This window comes from Poecilia mexicana, unplaced genomic scaffold, assembly GCF_051168715.1.
Source record: "Poecilia mexicana isolate PSO_F unplaced genomic scaffold, ASM5116871v1 scaffold_8, whole genome shotgun sequence".
Lineage (NCBI taxonomy): Eukaryota > Metazoa > Chordata > Actinopteri > Cyprinodontiformes > Poeciliidae > Poecilia > Poecilia mexicana.
This window is the reverse complement of record NW_028263377.1, coordinates 21,012,477-21,033,512: the sequence shown is the minus strand read 5'-3', so window position 1 is coordinate 21,033,512 and position 21,036 is coordinate 21,012,477. Positions and strand designations below refer to the sequence as shown.

General features: G+C 37.3%; 3 protein-coding genes across 4 annotated transcripts; 2 read left to right on the top strand and 1 right to left on the bottom strand.

Annotated features, from left to right (window-relative positions):
- Positions 1 to 851: 851 nt before the first annotated feature.
- LOC106929689 (uncharacterized) lies at positions 852 to 3,898 on the top strand. The gene is made up of 3 exons (XM_015006783.2): positions 852 to 987; positions 1,299 to 1,407; positions 3,182 to 3,898. Exons 2-3 carry the CDS (start codon positions 1,304 to 1,306, stop codon positions 3,609 to 3,611), a joined length of 534 nt encoding a protein of 177 aa, XP_014862269.2. The 5' UTR covers positions 852 to 987; positions 1,299 to 1,303; the 3' UTR covers positions 3,612 to 3,898.
- Positions 3,899 to 4,500: 602 nt separating this feature from the next.
- apnl (actinoporin-like protein) lies at positions 4,501 to 6,511 on the top strand. Its single transcript, XM_015006784.2, has 3 exons — positions 4,501 to 4,611; positions 4,952 to 5,074; positions 5,661 to 6,511. Exons 2-3 carry the CDS (start codon positions 4,971 to 4,973, stop codon positions 6,115 to 6,117), a joined length of 561 nt encoding a protein of 186 aa, XP_014862270.2. The 5' UTR covers positions 4,501 to 4,611; positions 4,952 to 4,970; the 3' UTR covers positions 6,118 to 6,511.
- Positions 6,512 to 12,804: 6,293 nt separating this feature from the next.
- On the bottom strand, positions 12,805 to 18,476 carry ramp2 (receptor (G protein-coupled) activity modifying protein 2). Of its 2 annotated transcripts, XM_015006790.2 has the most exons (6): positions 18,361 to 18,476; positions 17,733 to 17,810; positions 17,618 to 17,647; positions 15,176 to 15,202; positions 14,858 to 15,029; positions 12,805 to 14,746 (listed from the first exon to the last, which is right to left on the bottom strand). In XM_015006790.2, the coding sequence occupies exons 1-6, from the start codon at positions 18,443 to 18,445 to the stop codon at positions 14,497 to 14,499; spliced, it is 642 nt and encodes a 213-aa protein (XP_014862276.2). In that variant the 5' UTR covers positions 18,446 to 18,476; the 3' UTR covers positions 12,805 to 14,496. The 2 variants fall into 2 exon arrangements, with proteins under 2 accessions (XP_014862276.2, XP_014862277.2); XM_015006791.2 differs by lacking the exon at positions 17,618 to 17,647.
- Between the last annotated feature and the right edge of the window lie 2,560 nt (positions 18,477 to 21,036).

Below are 21,036 nucleotides of genomic sequence, written 5' to 3'. Positions count from 1 at the left end.
AACCTACTATATCAGGGATTTTCTGTTTGTAACATTTGGAATTCCCTTAATAGAATTACTGAGTGTCTGAAGTTAGAAAAGACTTAACCTGACAAACTTTGTGGAGTACAAATGTGTTTTTGCAGATGCATGTTTGGTGCCATCTGGTGACTTCAAATTTTGAAATTGAAGGGTTCTTAGACAAAAAGAGAACAGCTGCTGTGATATTATGTGTGCTGCTTAAAGGATCATACTGCAAAACATCTCTAATCGGGAAGCGTTCAGATATACTGCTGATACTATAGTCAGTTGTTGCATAAAGTCTTGTTTGTGAAGCCAACGGGGAGAAAGGGAGTGCCTCTTTCACAACTCCCTAAACCTCTGGGAGAGTATGCATTTAAGACCTGGATGTAGACAGTGTGTTGAAATGTGTGAATGTTTTCAGACGGTTCCCAAAGGAATCTGTTGCTAGCCCTTACCTGCAGCAAAATAACCAGTTGAGCAATACCAGGGAAAATGTAGTTTTACTCAAAACAAGATAGAACATGAAGTGTTTCACTGCCTACTACAGGAGTGGTGGGATTTGTTTAAAATATCTACAAGACAATCAATTAAACTATGAGAGCCTATGAAAGACATGAAAGTATTAAAAAAAAAATAAAGATAAAAAATGAAAGTTTAATGTGAGAAGAATCTCCTATCAATACATCTCATCTGTGTTGCACATAGAAACCTGGCAATAATCAGCTGTCTAATTAATTGATATGTTTTGAGATTCACCTAATTAAAATCCTCTATGATGATTACTATGCAGCATTTACAGAATACCAGGTGCCCAAAGCGCCACTTTTTGTTAGCCAGAATTTTCTAATAACTGATAATGTGGACACGCCTGTGTTTGAACAAGTGCTGTGGAGGTGTAATCACACAAGAGACACTCTCTCCAGGATCTGAGGAAAAGAACTTGATGCTGCTGTCTGGCACAACACTGGTGCGAATCTCTAAAAGGTAAATATAATAATCACACTCAGCAATAGGAAAATATCACTTGATTTATTGTGTAGAAAAAGTTTTACAAGTACTGTGGATCGTATTTCTCTTCTGCTATTTTGATGTTAGCACACCTACTTTGCCTACATTTGTTCTCTCCAGCGAGTTGGTGTAACTGCAAAAGCTCGCTTTTGACCTTTGCTTCTTCTCATCCAGCCATCATTTTAAATACTACTCATGTTTTCTGAGTATCCAAATAGAAAACACACACATTTGTTTCGCTCTGTTGGATCTACAAAACTGAGCTTTCACTCATTATTCTCTTGCAGTCAAGATGCCTGAAACAGCAGAGGCTGTGTCCGCCACAATTACAACCAACAGGCACTGCACCATAGAGATAACCAATATCAGCGGCAGCTACTGTCTCATTAACCCAAAGTAAGTCTTCAACTGCATCACTAAGCTTACAACTTAGATTAAAGAATACATTGAAAGTACATTTGAGGTCTAACCCCAATGAGGTGAGGTGCGGTACATTTCTATTTACTGTGTAGCACGCTGATGTTTGATGTTAAATTTGTAGCAATGGCATTTGAAAACTCCATGTAATTTCATATTGAACTGTTTAAAAAATAACCACGCTTGTTTTAATGTCCTATTCACTTTAAGATGCACGTTTTCATTTGCAGTGAGAACAGTCAGACACAAGAAAAATTGACAAATGGAAACCTGCATAAGTATTCACACCCCCCTGAACTTGATTTTTTTTTTTTCATATCACAATCCGAGGCAACTTGGACAGAAAAACTTGGAACAATGTAATGTGAAAGGAAAATGCAACCTGGTTTTCAAAACAATTTTCAAAGAAATATCTGAGAAACGTCAAAACTTTGTAAACTCACTTTTGACAGCAATTGCAGCTGCAGGTCGTCATGGGTGAGTTTCTGCCAGATTTGCTTATTGAAAGCCTGAAATCTTTGCCCATTCTTGTTTGCAATCTTGCTCAAGCTTAGTCATATTAGACAGAGAGCATCAAAGAATAACACTACAGATTATCAGTTGTCTCTATGTCTGGACTTGGTTGGCGCATCTAGTATGTGAATGTGCTTTGACTGTAAATGTTCAAGTTCTATTTTTTATGTAGATAAATGTTGGCACATTTGTCCTGTTTGAACAGCTTGTATTTATACACATCTTGTGTAAAAATATTTCTTTTGTTTCTGTTATTCTAAATGTGCTGTGACTAAACAAAATTTGTTGTGAGGTATTATTCAGATTTTGTTTTTAAGCTTGACCTGAAGAATAATAAATCTAAACTAGGACATTGTAGCTCTGTTTTTATGGTTGTTCCAGCTTCCGAGATGCAAATGTTTTGCAGTTAGCAAAAGTTTTTCTTTTCATCAGGATTGTCCTGTAGTTTTTCCCATCAATACTTATAAGATACCTGTTCCCTTTTTGAGAAAAGTGATCCCAACAGCATGATACTTTCACCACCATGTGTCAAGGCAGGGATGCTGGGTTCAGCCAAGAGAGTTCAATTTTTTGGTCTCATCTGATGAGAGCAACTTCTTCCATATTCGTTCTGTGTTCCATATTGCTTGTGGCAAACAAGATCTTTCTTTAAAAATGGCTTTATTCTTGCTACTGTTTGTGTAATACATACACACTTGTTAGATTAGTCATAAAAAATAAAAAAAAACACACTTCATACTTTGTGTTTTTTTAATAAAATGACAAAATGTCAAAAGGTTTAAGGAATGTCAATACTTTTAAAAGGCACTGGTAATGTAAAAAAAAAAAGAAGAAGAAAAGAATGAGTTGCACAATACAGCACCAGAATGCACATCAAGTATTTTGCCATGTGCGTCATGTTTCTGCATTTGTCTAGATTTGTCAGGACTGGCCATATTTTGGATGGGTGATTTTCATATGTGACATTATGTTGCTGAGAACATCTACCAATCTATCATGCACTGACACACACCGCCTCATTGCACATCGCTTGCAGGTAGAATCACTTTTGCTTAGAAGTCCATAGTAGTACACTTCTAGTCGTACTCCATCCATCAGTGTACACTGTTTTTCCACCCCAACACTCAGAAAGAGCATCCCCAAACTTCAGGAAACTTTGCAAAGTTTTTTCTCATTTTTTTACATTGCAACATTGTTGCAATGTCTTCAATATTCATTTGTAACTTGCTTTCCTTTGTAGGGTTTTCATGACAAGTGGCTTTTCGTACCACCCACCCCAGCCCACAGTTCGCACCCAAAAGACAGAAGTGTGCTCCTTCACTAAGGATGACAACACCGCCACCGGTGCGGTCGGAGTGCTGACCTACGACCTGTTCCACATGCAGAGTCGGGTTTGTTCGGAGCGCATGGCCATCATGTTCTCCGTGCCTTTCGACCACAACATTTACAAGAACCGGCTGGCTGTGGGTGTGGTCGAGCATTCCCGGGCCTGCGACAAACATCTGTACGACCAGATGTATGATGGGAAAGATCTCAGCAGCTTCACCCGCTCTGAGGCAAGCGGGTGTGGGCTGGAATATAAAGCAGCACATGTTGATTTAAGAGCCACAATGTCTACAACAGGCAAAGCTATTGTTAAAGTGGAGCTGTATGATAAAATGGGCCATTAGTGTGCAGGTCAACTGGGTTTTATTCTTAAGCTCTTTGTTGGTTTTGCGTCCATAGAGTGAATAGAATCTCTTTGATGTGACCACTGTCGTCATCTTGAAATAAAAAAATAAAAAAAATGCATTCAGGAGGGGAAGACTGATTTTGCTGTCATCTGTATTTTGCATCTGCTGAGAGATATCAATATCTGACAGCCAGCTCATTGATTTCCCATTAGCTAATGTCTTGGACTCATGTACGTTGTACTCTCTCTTCTCTTTGATTATGGTAATAAAACATTCAGACCCAATGCTTGTGTTGCCTTGTGTGGAGTATGTTCTCACTCTGTATGCCTGCATTATTACTGATGAACAGTAATTATTATTTAATCTCTGATCTGGATCTATCCAACTCTAATGAGCGGCAACAGATGGAAAGCTGGCGTAGATGTTTTTTTTAATCTGTGCAATAACAACACGGTTCTTCACTGGCTAGGAGACTTTTCATCTTGCTGTTTGTGTGGAACTTGGAAAACAACAGCTTCAGTAGTAGAAAAAAAAAAAAGAGTAAAGAGGCTCCAGAGACATGTGCCTAGACTTGCGTTGTTTACTTTTTTCTGTTGCTCGGTAAAAATGGAATAAGGTTCCCAAACTGCTTCTCTCAGATGGATTTCATGAAAAAGTAAAAAAAAAAAAAAAAAAGACAGGACAGGATAAATGTGCAGAGTTAGTAACAAAGAGATCCAAGGGGAAAGTATTAGAGACGGATCCAAGAAAGGGTGTGGTTGTTTGATGATACAGGGATTAACCACATTTATATTTTTTGCAGTACTCTTTTGTGTAGGCCCAAACTTACTAATGTATGTATTTGGAAAGAGGGTGTGTCTGGTCTAAATTATGTTATGTCGCAAGAGGGAGGGGCATATCCTGGAAAACAGGGGGGTGGAAAAACAGCGCCTCCCATTCAGGTGTCTTTTCCGACTTCTCCCATTTTACTTTTGGAATACTTGCATTTTGTTCACAGGTACGTTTCTAAAATCACTATTCTTAGTTAAAATTCCTTACAAATCGCTTTTGCTTGATAGGTATTTTGTGTGTTTTAACAGAGCATCATTATCGAAAACTAACTGAAAAACTCATGTATGTATTACATCAGAATTTATTATCTGGTTAAGTTAGCCTTAAGTTAGCTTAACATTAGCCTCACTATACAACTGAAGCTAAATTTCACCCATTTTCCATTGGCATCGTCTTTTTTGTACTTTATGTTGCTGTATTGATAAGATGAAAAATCGATCAAAGTCGATAAAAAAAGACTTTCACGTTGTTTGACTCTATCTGAAATACTTTTGTTTTCCAAATAGATCTCATAATTGTTGCAGCATGACGGAGTCGGCTGAAGCTGTGGCAGCTGATGTGACCAGCAAGAGAAGCGTGACTATTGAAATCTCAAATATCACGAATAACTACTGCCTTATCAGTCCCAAGTAAGCATTTTGTTGATCTCTTATAATATATTTATGTCTTTCAGGCCATATTGGTAAAAGAGATTTGTCATTGTCAGTGATAAAAATTTAGCCAACATATTTGCATGATCTGTTTTTCTTTTCTTTGGGACATAATGCACATTTTGCACCAAAATACATTTAAATCTGAAACAAGACATACCTATAATGTTTATCCTTCCAGATTTATTGATGCCCAAAATTTCCCTCTTAATATCTTGCATGATTTATTTTGAAACAGTGTTGGAGACCTTAACATACATCAACTGCAGTTGATTTATGTTATTGTTAATATTTGTTAACTCAGATATTGTGTATTAACCTACCGGAAGCTTTAAAAGTCATCAGACTTCATCCGGGCTCTGCTGAACTTTAAAAAAAGGATATCCTTTGTATACTAATTTTTGGAAGTGAACGGTATCCTTTAGTCAATCGTTCTGGTAATCCTAACTGATCCAAACAGGAAAGGTTTATTGTGATTCAATGTTATCCAGTAAGGAAATAGATTTTGAGCTTGATGTGTTACATGTATCTGTTTCAACAGTTTGTTCTTATTTTTTGTTATTAGAACTTACCTTGACAATGGGGAGGTGTTCAACCCACCTCAACCGACAGTACGCCCCCTAAAGACAGAGGTGTGCACCTTCACCAAGTCTGGTGGGAAAGCAACCGGTAGCGTTGGCGTCCTGACCTACGACCTCTTCGAGAGGTCCCAGAATGACTACATTGAGACCCTGGCCATCATGTTTTCAGTTCCCTGGGATTACAACCTGTACAAGAACTGGTTTGCGGTGGGCATCTATAAAAAGGGTCGCAACTGTGATAAGGATTTATTCAAAGAAATGTACTATGAGAAGAAAGAGAATGAGCATGGTTTTGTCAGAGGGGAAGCCAATGGCTCGGGAATCAATTATGTGGGTAACTACCTTGACATCAAAGCCACTATGTGTCCCATGGGCAATGCCATCATGAATGTGGAGGTGTGGGACAAGCTTTTTACACACATGGGACAGCAGGCTTACTAGAACCCATCCCAGTTGCAGAATCCTTCCTCACAGTTTGTGTTTTTCTGCAGCCTTCCTCCACTACAATGAGCTTGCACGCTTTAGCAGATCTGTTGTTGCTGACATGTGTCTCTATGCCTTGGTATTACCCTCTGTCTTATAATCTGTTTAAGATCTGAATTTGTTATTTTTTATTTTTTTTTATCCTGCCAGAAATATCTTCTTTTTTATACCACAAGCCTTTCTGTATTTCTGTTCTATTCAGTTTTAAACTGGCATCTTTAGAAAAGGAAATCAAAGAATGACTCACTGAAGGATGAGGGCACATAGCTTAATAAAATACACAGAGTGGCTGTCTGAATTCACCTTGACATTATCCTTTCAGGAATAAAATAAATCTTTTCTCCGAAGCTTACAGTGTGTCTCTGTCTGCTGATTGGGGTTAAAAAGAGTGCATAGAAAGGACATTGAAATATTTTAATTCGAAAAGATTATTATTATTATTTTTTTTTAGCATGTCTTCCATCCAAGGCATTCTTTGTATGTTTACAAGGTCTTGATTACTTTGAGGTGGGACTAAGTTTTTACTAAATTGCGTGGAAGCCTTAATTTGCAGTACATCACGGTCACAGTAAAACCTTAAAAAAAAAAAAAAAAAACTGTTCAGAATTTTCTGTTCAAAGCAGAAAGACTAAACCGAAGGAGGTGATTGTGTGATTAACAATTAAATGCACACCTTTACTTCTGAAATATACAGCAAAAATCAGAATAATTGTGTATTTTCTTTTTCTTTTCAAAGTTATCATCTTAGCAGGTTGAAAGACACTTAGATTGATTTGACCGCCCAATAAATCACCTTATCTCAACACTAAGTACTTATTTTGCAGTAACATCACTGCCAGTTCTTTGCAGACACCACCATTAACCTTTAGATGTATTGAGATTTAATGCAGGTGGTGAAACAGCTGCTCTTCATTTACATCTCATAAGAAGATATCAGGTTTCAGCAAATCTATTTGAAGTCTCCATGCTGCCATTCTAGTTCTGGTTTCCCATTATGTCACAAGGCTTTTTGCAGCATCAACCGCTGCCTCAACAAAGAGGCACAGATCAAAGGTTTCAGTTGTTGCTGTTTCATTTGCATAAAAAGCAAATAACATAGAGGCGGAAATTGGGCCTGTGTAGACTTAATCCGCAAAGCTTTTTGAGTGACATATTGAAGATATTGACACACATTTTAGCTTTTAATCTTTTCTTTGTGTTTCCAACAACTGCTTCTAAGACTACTTTCATTTTTTTTTCCTATTATGTATTTTACCTCATAAGTGCTTGTGTGTTTGCATTCTTTGTTGTTGGTCTCCCAGGTTAGAAAGACACACACCTGCACCTGCAGATATGGATATTCTGGATAAATTCCATCATGCATTGTTGGCTTTAAATGTTGGGATGAAGTAAATTGTAAAAGGAGCGTAGAATTAGAGATTTTAAATATGAAATAGAAAGATTTAAGAAAGTCTTGCATCCTCTTTGAATGACGGAAATGTTTGTGAATTGAAGCAGGTGCAGTTTACCTCCAAAGAGGAAGGAGGTTAGAAAAAGAATTAGGAGAGCACAGGTGTAGAAAAGCGCAAATCTGCGAGCTTCTGCACCTGAACATAATGCTGAAAAACAAACTGATCTGAACAGCGGAGAACCACATGTGAGGTGAAATCTTAGAAATTGTTCACCCAATTACCTGAAAAACAAAAAACAGCTCCAACTGTTGTTTGTGTGTGTGCTGTGTTTTGCAGCAGAAATCTTGACTGAATGTGCACACACTGACAAACCTCCCTGACCTGATATTTGAGAATAAACTTCAGAGCTTAAATCATGCATGCAAAAAGATATTTAGCTTTAAAAAAATAAAAGAAAATTAAACCTTTACAATTGAAGTTTGGTTGTGCACTGCACAAACTGCTCTCAAACACTGCCATCTAGAGGCCTGCTACGACAAGAAACGTGGTTACACCCACAGATGAATCTCCAAATCAAAATACAATCTTTGAAAAGCAAAGGGTAAAACATATTAGATAAAAAAAAACAATACATTTAAATGTATTCATTTAATGGGTCCAACAAATGATGTCAGACACCTTCCTGATCAAAGTTTCTTTCTTTTTTTCTTTGTTGTTTCTGCAACTACTTTGTCACTGTCTTCCTGAGCTGCCACCAGCACCAAACATGTCGTGACATCCAGCAGGGTCTGGTTGTCTTTGATAGTTCACCGTGTGTCTGACCTGATGGGTGACAGCCTGGAACAGAGGGCTGGCAGCCTTCCCGTCAGTTTCAGGCTTCCACTGTTAGTATAATCTCTAAAGAATCAAAAAGTTTCAGGCCAGCGCGGGGTTTCACTGAGATGCACGCTTGTTTCCAAACACATGCGGGATCTATTTCATGATTTCTTCAGCTAAAACACGGGGGCCAAAAGTTATGTTTGTCCTGGCTAGGTATAGAAATCAGCTCACCAGGTCAGCCTGTTGTTTTGAAATCTCTCAGCATGCAGAGAAACACAAATGTGTATTATGTAACAGTAGAGTTAACATGGGGAGAACCTTTCATTGTTTTCCCCTCTCAACTTTTTTTTATATCTTGATAAATAACTTGGATCCTCAGAACCTCTAAAGTTTGAGCTGCATTTGTAAATGTATAAATGTATGTTAGACCGGACATGTTAGACCCTGTTGTGCAAGTTAGATATTTTGTAATATTTTGGTTTTGTTGATTAATTTTGAATATCAATCACCCACAAGATTTCAGATGGATTTGTTTTTTAGCTGTTATCTTTTTTACATATATATCTTGTTCTTGTTCGTGTTTTTCAGTCTAACATTGTGTTTTGGTTTCTGACCTATCCTGCAGATATGAATGCTTTCCTTGACAACTTAGCAGTCATAGCTTAATGTGAGGATGTGTCAGTGTTTTGTTTATCACTTTAACACTTTCTCCTCAGTTCCAGGTTGTTTATGAAATATTTTTTGCACATTTAAGAGCAGCGCTCTGTTGCTTACCATAATGCTGTCTGTCCACTAACACATATTCAGCTGTGAAATAAATCTGTCCAACCTCCTACAGAAAAAGAGAAAATAAAAGATTTTATTTCCCTTGGTTTTTTAGTCTTTATTTTTTTTTCTCTGAATCAAGAAATGAGACATTTGCTGTAGTTGTTGATTTGAATTGTAATTTACTGACTGTGGGGAATCTTAGACATTACGTACATAAAATATAGTACATTTAGTCCACAGTTATTCAAGTTGAAAAGGTTATTTCTTACGCCATAAATTCTCAGAGCTTCCCAAAGTACCATCTGTACACCACCAATTATCTGTGTGGCTACCTCTACAAAACCAGCAATAAAATCAGAGAACTGTAAGTTAAAGTTCCTTGTTCTACATTTTGAAAAGTTATTTACATGTGTACAACATTTGAGACAGCTGCCAAACCTTTCGGGGGGATGGGTGTGAAGTACTGTGCGAACCCCAGAGTGACTGCAAGGAACCAAAGAGATACATGTCAGACTTTCTTGGCTTCAGCTAGCATGGTAAATGTTCATAAAAGTACACTTTAAGTGCCAATAATAGTACTGAACAGCAAAATATTACATACAAAGAGTGATAGTCTAAGTCTCTTTCATGCAAGCAGATGAATGTTTCCATCCCAATGATTTGGTGGACTAGCCAGAAAGGACTGCATATAAATCTGCAGCCATCCTTGCAGTGACTGGAGCTTGATTGGAAAACATAGCAGCATAGAGAGACTTTGGCACTGAGGCTGACAGTGTCAGGTTCATGGCTTTATAGAGCATCAGTAAAAGTAAATGAAAAAAAGAAAGCTTTATTGGAGACACTCTGCCAAGTCATTGATGTGTAATGGATGAATGAATACTACTTTAGATGCTTTTATATTGTTATATAATCAACTTTCAATCTGCTTTCTTCCAGTACACGTTATACGAATCTCTACACATCCTCCACATGCCAGAAATAATAAATTTTAAAAACCGCACTCTCTGATGTGAGTTATTGAACGTGACATAAGTAATTAATTTTTCTGTTGGTCTGTGAGCCAGGCAGCTGGCTCTGCTGTGTCGGAGCTGACCCTTCAGCTGGCTGACATCACGCTGGCAGCTGATGATTGTACATTCAAGTGGGTTTGACATCAGAACTGCTGCCCGATCAGTCAGAATAAACTGAAAGAATTGCAGAGCGGGAGCAGCCCTCTTTCAACACCAGCTGAAAATTTGAGTGAAGTGGAGCAAAAATATTCCCAAGCTCTCCAATGATGATGAGAAAGGAGAAGGTCAAGCTTAAGGTCAGCTTCAATGTTTTGGCAAAGGGATTGAGGAAAGACTGTCACAGACATGAAAAGGGGTTATACAAATGAGGAGTTTTAAGAAGTTTGAAAGATTTTAAGTACTCATCTGCACCATTGTCATGGAGGAATTACCTTTTTTTTTAAGCAACGTTGATTCATTTGATTGAGGTTTACATACATTTATTTCTGCAAAGCTCTCTTAAGAGGGAGACTGCATTTTTAAAAGAAAAAGCCTCATGTTTGTTCCATTTCATCAGTAAAACTAAGATGTGCTGCTACATTCTTCTTAGGGAGAAGAGGCTTTGGATCACTTCCAAACAACCAGTACACATTGAGTTTTTTTAAAAACGTTCTAATTAAACACTGATTTATGCAGATTCCCTCTGCTCTCTTTGCATCACAATTACCTGGTCAAATTATGTTTTCAATTTTCTGCCAAATACTATCAGACACTTATTAAAAATGTCTAGGTAAACAGTTGTGTGATCTAACATCACCTGCAGTGTTTTCTCACATATTCAACCCTTTGTTTTTCACCAGACAAACCAATCAGCTTTGGAGGGGAAAGTCTTTTTCCTTGCACGATCTCCAAGTAGCCAGTAGACATAATGTCTAGTGCCTGATGAGGAGACACATTGACCCCCTTTGCACCAGTTCTAACTGTGAGGTCATTGTGATTGTTATTTATTTTTTAAACTCATTCTCTTACCATCCTCCTCACTGAGCATGGTGGCCAGACAAACTTAGGCAATGGTTCGTCCTTGTTTGTCGCAGTAACTATTGCTCTGTCCATAGATATGTACAAGTCTATGGATAGATATTTTTTATTATTATTATTATTTCATGACACATAAAGTTCAACACATACCTACCACACTTGAATCACATGTTTTCTTGTTTTTACCACTATAATTGTCTCAGCAAAATTGACCTATCTTATATCATACATATACCTCAATGAAGCAGGGACTTAATAATTATTATATAACTCATAAACTACATAAAATGAAATATAAATCACAAAATAATGAATTTTCATGTATTTGGGGTGTTGGGGAGCATGGCACTGAGAATTTTCTTAAAAGCTTTTCTTCCTAATGGTATGTTACTGTAGTACAAATTACTTTAATTTTAATACTTCTACACATTTTTAACAGGAGAGCCAATAAGAATAATCTAAAAAAGGACAGTCACTGCATATGTACTCAAACTAAACGGCTTGTTACAATTCTGCTTAAAGCCACAAGAGGGCAAAGTTTTGCACTCTGGAGTTTTATGATCCACTTGGGTATTGTTGGCAAAGCTGTGAAAATCATGCAGATGCTGTTTTATGATGACAATAAATGTATATACCTTAAAATACATATACACTCACATCTTGCAGTATAGTATAAAGCTTGTTTTCCAGTTTGCTATAACAGTAGGGAGGGACACAAAATGGATGAGATCAGAAAGAGGGGGGATGGGGTGGTAGAGGTGGTGAGCATGACCCTATATCTAGAGAGGAAGAAAGGTCACAAAACACACTTTCCCACATAGCCCAGCCCAGACACACAAGGACACACTCACAGGCATTAAACAGAGGCTCTCAGTGCAGTGTGTGTGCGTGTGTATGTGCCAGATAAGAGTGTGATGCATGGCTGCTGTCATGGCTTCCTTGACTACATCAGGGCTCACACAGCACAGAAACTGTAGAACAATATACTCCCCACTGAAAATCTCATGAAGGGGGGAAGACATGGTCATATGTGGTGGTTCATCAAACAAAACTGTAGAGGAGAGGATACTTTTAACAGAATGATGCTGCAATCCTGTTAGTTGTCTTAAAACTGAGTTGGACTCAGTACAAAAGTTGTATCCGCATTATTATCTTCCCATTATCTTCCCTGCAGCACAGCCAAATAAGCAACCAGTATTTTTTATGATCAGTTTATTTGGATGGTAAAATAACCATTTAGATTTAATACTTTACAAAACAAAAATAAAGCATACAGATATGTGCGCAGTACACGGTGTGAGAACAGACTGGGTGTATTCCTCGACTACATCCGTTTGTTCTCGACAACAAAGTTAAAGGAAAGTATTTGACTACACATTTTGTTCCAAATCTGAAAGCACTTACTGTGGCTTTACTGTCATCCACAACTGAACACATATCAACGCTATCATGTTACAAGCAAAGAAACTTAGATTGATCTTCTTGTCATCACTCAGTGTATATAACTAGTCTGCACAGACAGATAAATGTCTTTTGTCCAGGTCAGGTTAAACTATCAATTATTTACTTATAAGTTGCTAATATTTAGATAGAAGGCAGAATCCTTGCTGCTGAAAGAAAAACAGCATGGGGAGCTCTACTGCAGTGGTCACTCCCTTTTAATTGGGCTCCAGTTGCTTTAACCTTTGAACCCCCTTAAGACGAATACATTCAACAATTCTTAATTTCCATAGATCAAACTTGACATTGATCCGAGTTCAGTTTGAGCACCAAAAAATGATGTTGCTAATTTATAGTTAAACATACTTTTCTGAACAACCGAAGCTAATTCCTGGCCTGTCACTGAAAATGTTATTTTACTTTTACAACGGCAAGCTCTGAAGCTTTTGTCATCACTAACAACACTAAATATATGTTTTTTGGTTTGTATTCAGGTTTAATTCCAAAATATTGTGCTGATACTGGTTGAGTCAATACTTAATGCTGCATCCTATTTGTTTTGGAGGCTGGAGCTGAGAATGCTGTCGCATCAGGAGTAACCATGTTCCAGTTGCAATTTGGAAAGCCCCTGGGATTTTTCCAATAGTAGCGCTAACCGCTAACAGTAATATGATTGAATAATGATGCATTTCTCTCCATGTTCTGCATTGAAACATGAACATGTCCACCACAAAATGTTGTACAGCACTATGTCACAACAAAAAGGATTACGGTAATTGTTTAAAAAAAAAAAAAAAAGAAAGAAAAACTGGGTTTACATCTGCAAAATTAAATATATGTGCTATAGCCATGTCTGTTGAACCCAGGACTCCTCAGACACCTCCAACTTTCCAAGTCAAAATTCCGACTTTATACAGATTTCTGTTGTATTTCTGTATGGAAAATCAGAAAATCCAACTTTCAAATACAAACAGAACGCAACATTGTGACTAGGTCGGTTTAAAAATAACACACTTTTTCACAGCCTTTTCCTTAAACTGAAAGTTTGGGACTTTGAGGCGGGATTCTGCAGAGTAACTATCAGCTGTCAGTGTTTTGACAAAGTAGAGATCTAAGCGTCCCTTCAGTTTAAGAAAAGGGAAAGAAGTTATGAGTCTTGCTAACATGTAGACCAAGTGGAACTAGCATAAAAATGTATCATTTCATCCTAAAACAACAATCTTATAATGAAAAAGGTAGCTCACTGGAATTCTTTTTTTTCTCTTGCTTTATTTTATTTGACCTTCATGGTCAGTAGTTTGAGAAAATGCAGTCTTATGGCTATTTTACATCCTATTCCATTAGCATTAAATCAGATCTCACTGATCGGTTAAATCTTTCTTCTGCTAAGAATGTCACAATGTTACTGCTATGGATCATCAATCAATACAGATTTCATCATAAATGGCCATGGGCTTTCATGTTAAATAACCACCTAAGTAACTCTTTTGAGTCACTGTGAAACTTTAAAAACTGGAGTTGATTCAGAATGATGGACTTCACTTTTCTGTCTTTCTGGATCTGTAAGAAGTGCTCTAAGCATTCTCCACCTGAGGTAAGGTACTGACAGCTGATGGCAACTCTAAAGAACCCCACTTTCAAAAAACTGAACCATCCCTATAAAGTGTAAATACAGTAAACAGGAAACTGTTGTTCCACAGTACATTGATCATTTCATTGACAAAGAAGACACTTGACATTCAACAGACATTATTCGAAGCATTTACTCCTTTAAGTCCTGAGTCACTGAGACGTCTGCAGGATTTTTGGATAATTGAAGGAATAGTAGCAGTCTAAGCATGGTAAAGCAGATGGACAAAAATGAATACCAAAGGTCACATTTAGTGTTCCAATCAGGATGTGCCATCTCCATTTTTGGTCTTGATCACCACCAGGCTGACCATAACTGGTATCAGGCAGATGGGAGTGATCACCAGGGCAAACACGATTCCTGGTGGTGGGTCACTAAACTCCTCTGTGGGGCATGATTTGAAATACGCAGCGTGGATGTTGACAAAGAGCTTTTCCACCAGTGAGTTCGGCCATGGGATCCCCAGACAGTCAGATATGTTCTCGGTGTATGTGCTAAAGTCGCTGTAGAAGCTGCAGAAAATAAAATGAGATAAAAATGTTTTTGGGGAAAAGACATTTGATGTCAGCATAGGTTTTGAAGTATCTCTGATGTAAAAGTTAGTGACTCGTAAATGAGATTACCTGCTCACTTTATCCCAGATGCACCAGTCAGTTGAGTTTAGTGAGCTCATTTGGTTATTGAAAAGATGCAGATAGTCATCAAATAAATAAGAAAGACACTCCATTGGTGGTTTGCCAGGATGATCCTCGCAGATCTTACACACACTGTGGCAATAGGGATCATTCAGACAAGCTGCACGAAGTGGAATTAAAAAGAGAGTATGTGAGAAAACATCCAATGAGAATAAGAGCAGTTTAAGATGTAACAACAGAGTGAGTTGCAAACATTTTTTGTAAACTTATGTTACATTAGCATTGTATGTAAGAAATGCCACCTACGAAATTGCAGTTGGTGTCCTGAGATCTCTAAATGAGAGATATGAAAAAAACATTCTCTGATTAAAACGTGTACTTCTGACAACAAAAGGCAGAAAACACAAAACACACCATCTTTCTAATTCAACTCGAATCACTGTGACATTTTCTTTGCCTGTTTTAGCTCACAAATTCTTCTAACACAACTGTTGGTGAGGCGACTGCAGCTGTGAAAGGAAGACCACACACTCACCAGAGAGAAAGGAGAGGAATACCCCAATGAAACCAACGGCTCCCTTCATGTCAGAAAAAAAAGAATAAAGGTGTCTATTCCCCAAATGATGAAGCTTCCAGAATGTGTATAGCGAGGCATAACAGGAAACGCAACAGGGTTATCTTCGGTTACCAGATGTCCAAACAATGTTACCCGCGGATAGCAGATGTTCTTCGAAGATCTGTCTGATGGCCCTGCGCCTTGGCAGCAGCTCTTTGCCTCTTCAACACACTTTTTTTTTTTTTTTTAGTTTTTCTTCCTTTTTTTTAAGGGGTGGAGGCAGAAAAGATTGTCCTCTCTATTCTCCCAAATAAAAAGAGCACACCCAAGCTGGGGCTGGACTCACATCTGAAAACCCTTTACTCTTTAACTCTTGTTCTGCTTTTTAGTCTCAGTTTCTCACAGTCGAAAAGGCCTGGCCAGCTCACAGCATGTGATTTATTTGCCTTTTGGGCTGCCTCTGCCAAATAGGAAACATAAGTAAACATTTAGGGCTTAGCGTTTTGGGGTGGATTTAATCATGACTCTGCAGGGTGTGCTGTGCAGACAACCACGATTTCATATTTAGGTTAATTAAACAAAAGATGGAATAAGTTATTATTCTGAAACAGCCATGAGACTCAAAAGACCATTACATATCTATGCTGGCAAAGAATATATAACATTTCCACAACAGATGTAATTATGTTTTGTTTTTTTTTTTGTTTTGTTTTTTTTATCTCATAAAGAGCTCATGATTTTTGAAAATCTGCTGGATAGTTCCTCACTGCCGCCTCTTGGAGCTTTAAAAAGCTGAGTAAGGGAGGATCAAACACAAAAAGAAATACATATATAAATCTACGGTTTACATGCCACAGCTTAAATTGATGTTATAGAAACTATATGTTCAACCCCATGTAACATTTGTTTGCTGAGGAGCAGCATTTTGATTTAGCAATGACATCAGGAAATGTGTCTTTTCAGCAGAGGAGGAGCCCACATTCGGGAGTGTTGGCAGGGGAAAGGGGTGGGGGGACAGTTGGGGAAAGAAAAAAACAGTAAGGCACAGGATGAGGAACAGCGAAAGGGGCTCTGCTCCAAGTTCCAGTTGTTTCACAACTTTGAGTTCATGCGTTGATCACTGACGTTGCGTGGGGCGAATGACGAACAAAGTCAGGAAGTTGATCCAGGTGGGGGGTGGGGTGGGGGGGGTGTCGTAATGAGGTTTCGTTTAACCTCTAACCCTGAAGCCGTTTGGGGCCTCACGTCTACTGCTGGTGACCCTTCTGGTGGAGACCTCCTCAGGAGTTTATCTTGGATCCTTTTGACAAAACACACGAGGAGATGTCCCCACGGAAAAACAGAGTCTGCAAGATCTGTTTTCTGGGTTCTGTTTGTTCCAGGACAAACAAATAATTTCAAAGAAGTGATCCCAAACAAGCCCCCGGGAGAAATGCTTCCATATTCACTATCTGTGACTCTACAACATATAAAATTGAAATCATATTGATCCATCCCTCCTTAAGTTTCTACAATGTATATGCGTATATAAACAATATCTCATGCAAAAAGTTGAAAGATCATGTTATCTGAATCTCCATTTTATCTGGTGTAAAAATTATTGTAAAACACTTTTTAAAAGATCATCATGCCGACAGTTAAACATGGTGGTGAGAGTGTGATAATCTGGGGCTCTGGGTTTCGGAAAACTTGAACCATTAAGTATGTGCTATATGGAAAAAAAATAAGTCTGATAATAAGGTTGTAATCTGATGCCTCGACAAAAACAACAAAATGGAGGTTTCTGATTGGCTTGGTCAGAGTTTAGGCTTAAGTTTGATCACAAAGCCATGGCACAACTTTAAATTTATGCTCAAAAACTCTCCGGTGTGACTAACTTAAAGCAGTTCTGCAAGGAACAGTGGGTCCAAATTCCTCCACAGTCATGTAAAAAACTCATTACCAGTTACTACAAAGACTTGATGGCAGCTGTTGCCATCAAGGGTGACACAACCAATTACTAGGTTTTGGAGGAAAATAGTATTTCACATAGGTTTGGATTTCGTTTTTCCATTAATAGATGAAATTATCTTTTTGAAAATTGCATTTTGTATTTTAAGAAGACAGCAAATATATTTTTTCACTGCACTTGAATTGATTAGCGTCGCATAGCTGCACAATAAACAGTTCAAAGAAAACAAAATCAAACTCACTGTTATCTATTGTTTGTGTTTCATTATACCCTACATGAAGAAATGCACGGGTTAAAAACATCGATCAACATGCAAGAGTATTTATTTTTTATTTTCTTTGAGAATCCATACATACCTGTTGTTTTCACTGTTGTTGTTGTGAGCAGTTGCACCGTTGCGTTGTCATTATCCAGACAAATTACATTTGTGCATCCTGCAACAAGGAAACCCATATTTTGGCAGCTCAAAGACATACAGTCAAGGTAAGATATAAAATTCTCTGTTATTGAACTCATATTTCGTCAGCAGCTGTTTTTACGCGTTTTTTAATGTGTGAGAAAGTGTGGAGGATGAAGGAAATAGCGAGATTCACGCTATGGGGAGTCAGTGCATCCTCCCTTTGTCTCCCACTTCTTTAAGGAAGTCTTAATATATTCAACTCAAGGACATTTAAACATATTTGCAATCAATGTTCTGACATTAGGAGGAGCTTTCTTATTCATATGACAGAAATCCTATTATTTTTTAAACAGTATTAACAATCTTACACATGATCAGAAATAATTACTGAATTCTTATTTTTATATGTATTTGGTCTATACAAGAATAAGAATAGCCTACAACATACCAGTTGTTTGGTTTCTTTCTAAATGTCATTTCCCTGCATAAAGGGTTAAAAAGATTTCTTATTGAGAAATTAGAGGAAGAGTAAACATTGCTTCTCCCTAATACATAAATGGACAATGAAAATAAATGTCACTTACCCCAAATGAGAAGAGTCACTAAGCAGCAAGAGAACACAAGAGAGAATCTGGTGACAGTCATTTTGCTGAACAATGCTCTGTTCATCTTCACCAGTGGGTAGGGATTACATATCTCAACCTTTACACAGGAAGGCTTAAAAAAAGGAAAAGAAACAACAGGAAAGCCTCATTTCCTAGTATGGGCGGATTCACCACATGGGGTAAAGAGTTTCTGATAATGTTACAACTGCTGTGCTCCACTGATACAAAGTCATCACCACTTTCTCTCTGGGTTTTGATTCAGGAATTGTGAAAGCATGAAGAGTTTCTTATCATGTTTATTCTCCCCTCTTTTATTTGTCTTTCTCTGATCCTCTGATAATAGGAAGACAAACAATGATTTAAGTTTAAGAAAGATGTTCAATCAACAGTTAATTGACAGAACTATGATTTACAAAAAAAAATAGTAATTCTCTTTTTCTTCCATTTGTTTTCATTTTCTTCTTCTTGTTTCACTTTTTATCCAAACCCAAGTACTGTAAACCTGGCCTTTGTGTGTGGGGGGGGAGGTGTTATGATGCATTTTATTTCTACTTCTAATAAACAAAAGTCATGGAAGAAATTTTCCCTGGCCAGATAACAGGATTGACTGATTGAATAAAAATAATAATGAGGGAGGTTCTCCTTTTAAAAGGTCCAAGTAGTTTAGGTGGTTGATTTGCATGAGCTAGAAAATGTGGGGTGACATTAGAGGAGCAGAATGCAAGAATGTGAAACTGACCATCAAAAAAAAGGGAAAAAAGAAATTAGATGGGAGAAAATTACATGTAAGAAACTGCTCTCTTATTTCTATGATAAGAGAACTGGACAGCAAAACTGAACTTAAACATAATTTGTTGTCACAGCAACAGTTTTCAAGAGTAAAGTTGACACATCATCTTCAACCATACATAAAATCCTTTCACAAATGTATCAGCATAAAACTTATTGCCACTAATCTTAAGAGCATCAGATACAAAAGTGTTGAGACTGAGTTCCAAAATCAGCTCCCAGATATAGGAGACAGTTTGATTTGGGGACAAACTACCAAATCCTCTCATCAGTTTCACTGTGACAATGTCAAAGTTGTTCAAATTGTCAGGCCAAAAGTGGCATAATAAAGCACGTTAATGTGATCTTTAGTAACTTAGTTATGGATTCCACAAGTGATAAGTTTCAAACTAATCATTCAATTTCAACAGAACTGCAAATGTGAAAACAGTATATATTCTAGTCTAATTTCAATCTTTTCTGTAGCATTTGTAATCTAAAGATAATTGATTACAAATGTTAATTGATAGAGTTGAGATTAAAATCTATTTTATTTTATTAGACTAATTAATGGAACATGTTCTCACAAAAATCATATTCATGGGCAAAAGGTGTGTGAGAGATATTGATCAAGTGAGCCAACCATGATACAGAGGACCCAATCAATCAATCAATCAATCAATCAATCAATCAATCAATCAATCAATGAAGTTTGTTTTATGGCACATTTCAGCAACAAGACAGCTCAAAATGCTTTACATCATAAAAATACACACACAAAAAATCAAAGCTGTAGAACATGCAGTCAACAATTGTCAAGTGCCATTGTTACACATCAAAATGTTTAACATTTAATTTATAATGTTTTAAAAGCAACTCTGCTCTTCCTGGCCACTTTTCTGAATTTGCAAATTCAGAAAAGTGGAGTTCCCCTTTAATTTCTCGTTTGGCAGCACATTTAATTACATTTTCCATTTTTTAATTTTTTATTTATTTATTTTTTTTTGTTGCTGTAAATCAAGATTTACTGTGCATGATTTACGTAAGGAATGTCCTTTCTTTATCTGCGCTGTGGTGGATCATCAATGCTGAAGACAAACAGCCTCCTTGTTCCCGTCATCGTTAACGTCACGTTAAACGTCTGTGGTAAAAGAGAGGTAGCAAGGGGAGTTGGTCTGAAACTGAAGTGTTTCTCTGTATCATTGAAGAATAAGTGCTCTTTCTCAGCTGCTGGGCTTGGAACAAAGCCACATATAGCTCATGCCAAAATTGCTCCCACATTTCATTTCACTTAACATTGAGAGCACAGTTTCACGTAAAGGGTAGAGTGTTCAAAAAAAGAAACGCGCACTTAAATATCAAAGGCATTCTTGTGAGCACCATTACATAGATGAATTGACTTTTTAAAAAGGAATAATGTTAAAGAGGTTTTAAATGTTCAAGAATGTTAAAGCAAATGTGTAGCTTTTTTTTAATGAGATATTTTTCTTGACTGCAGAGTTATTTGTCTTGGACATCTTTTCATTCTCAAAACCTTTTGTTTCAGACTATCTGGCTTGTAATATTTGGGTCAGTCACGCGCCAACATCAACACATCGAGTTTACATAATACAGAAAGAAAAACTTCCTCCTTATTGCTGCCTTTATCTCTAAGCTTTGTGTTCTGTGAGTGTTTGCTTTTGTTTGACAGTTCAGTATCAATATTGCACGGTCTGCGTCAAACACCACCAAATTTGCCATTTTATCTAGAAAAGTTTCTCTATCATAATTTTCTCTCTAAATGCTCAATAAAAAGTCAAGAATGCTTGATGTAAACACAAGGCAGGAAAAAAAAAGACAGCTTGTTATGTTTTGTAGGCATGATTTTAAGTGTTCTAATCTTGTTTA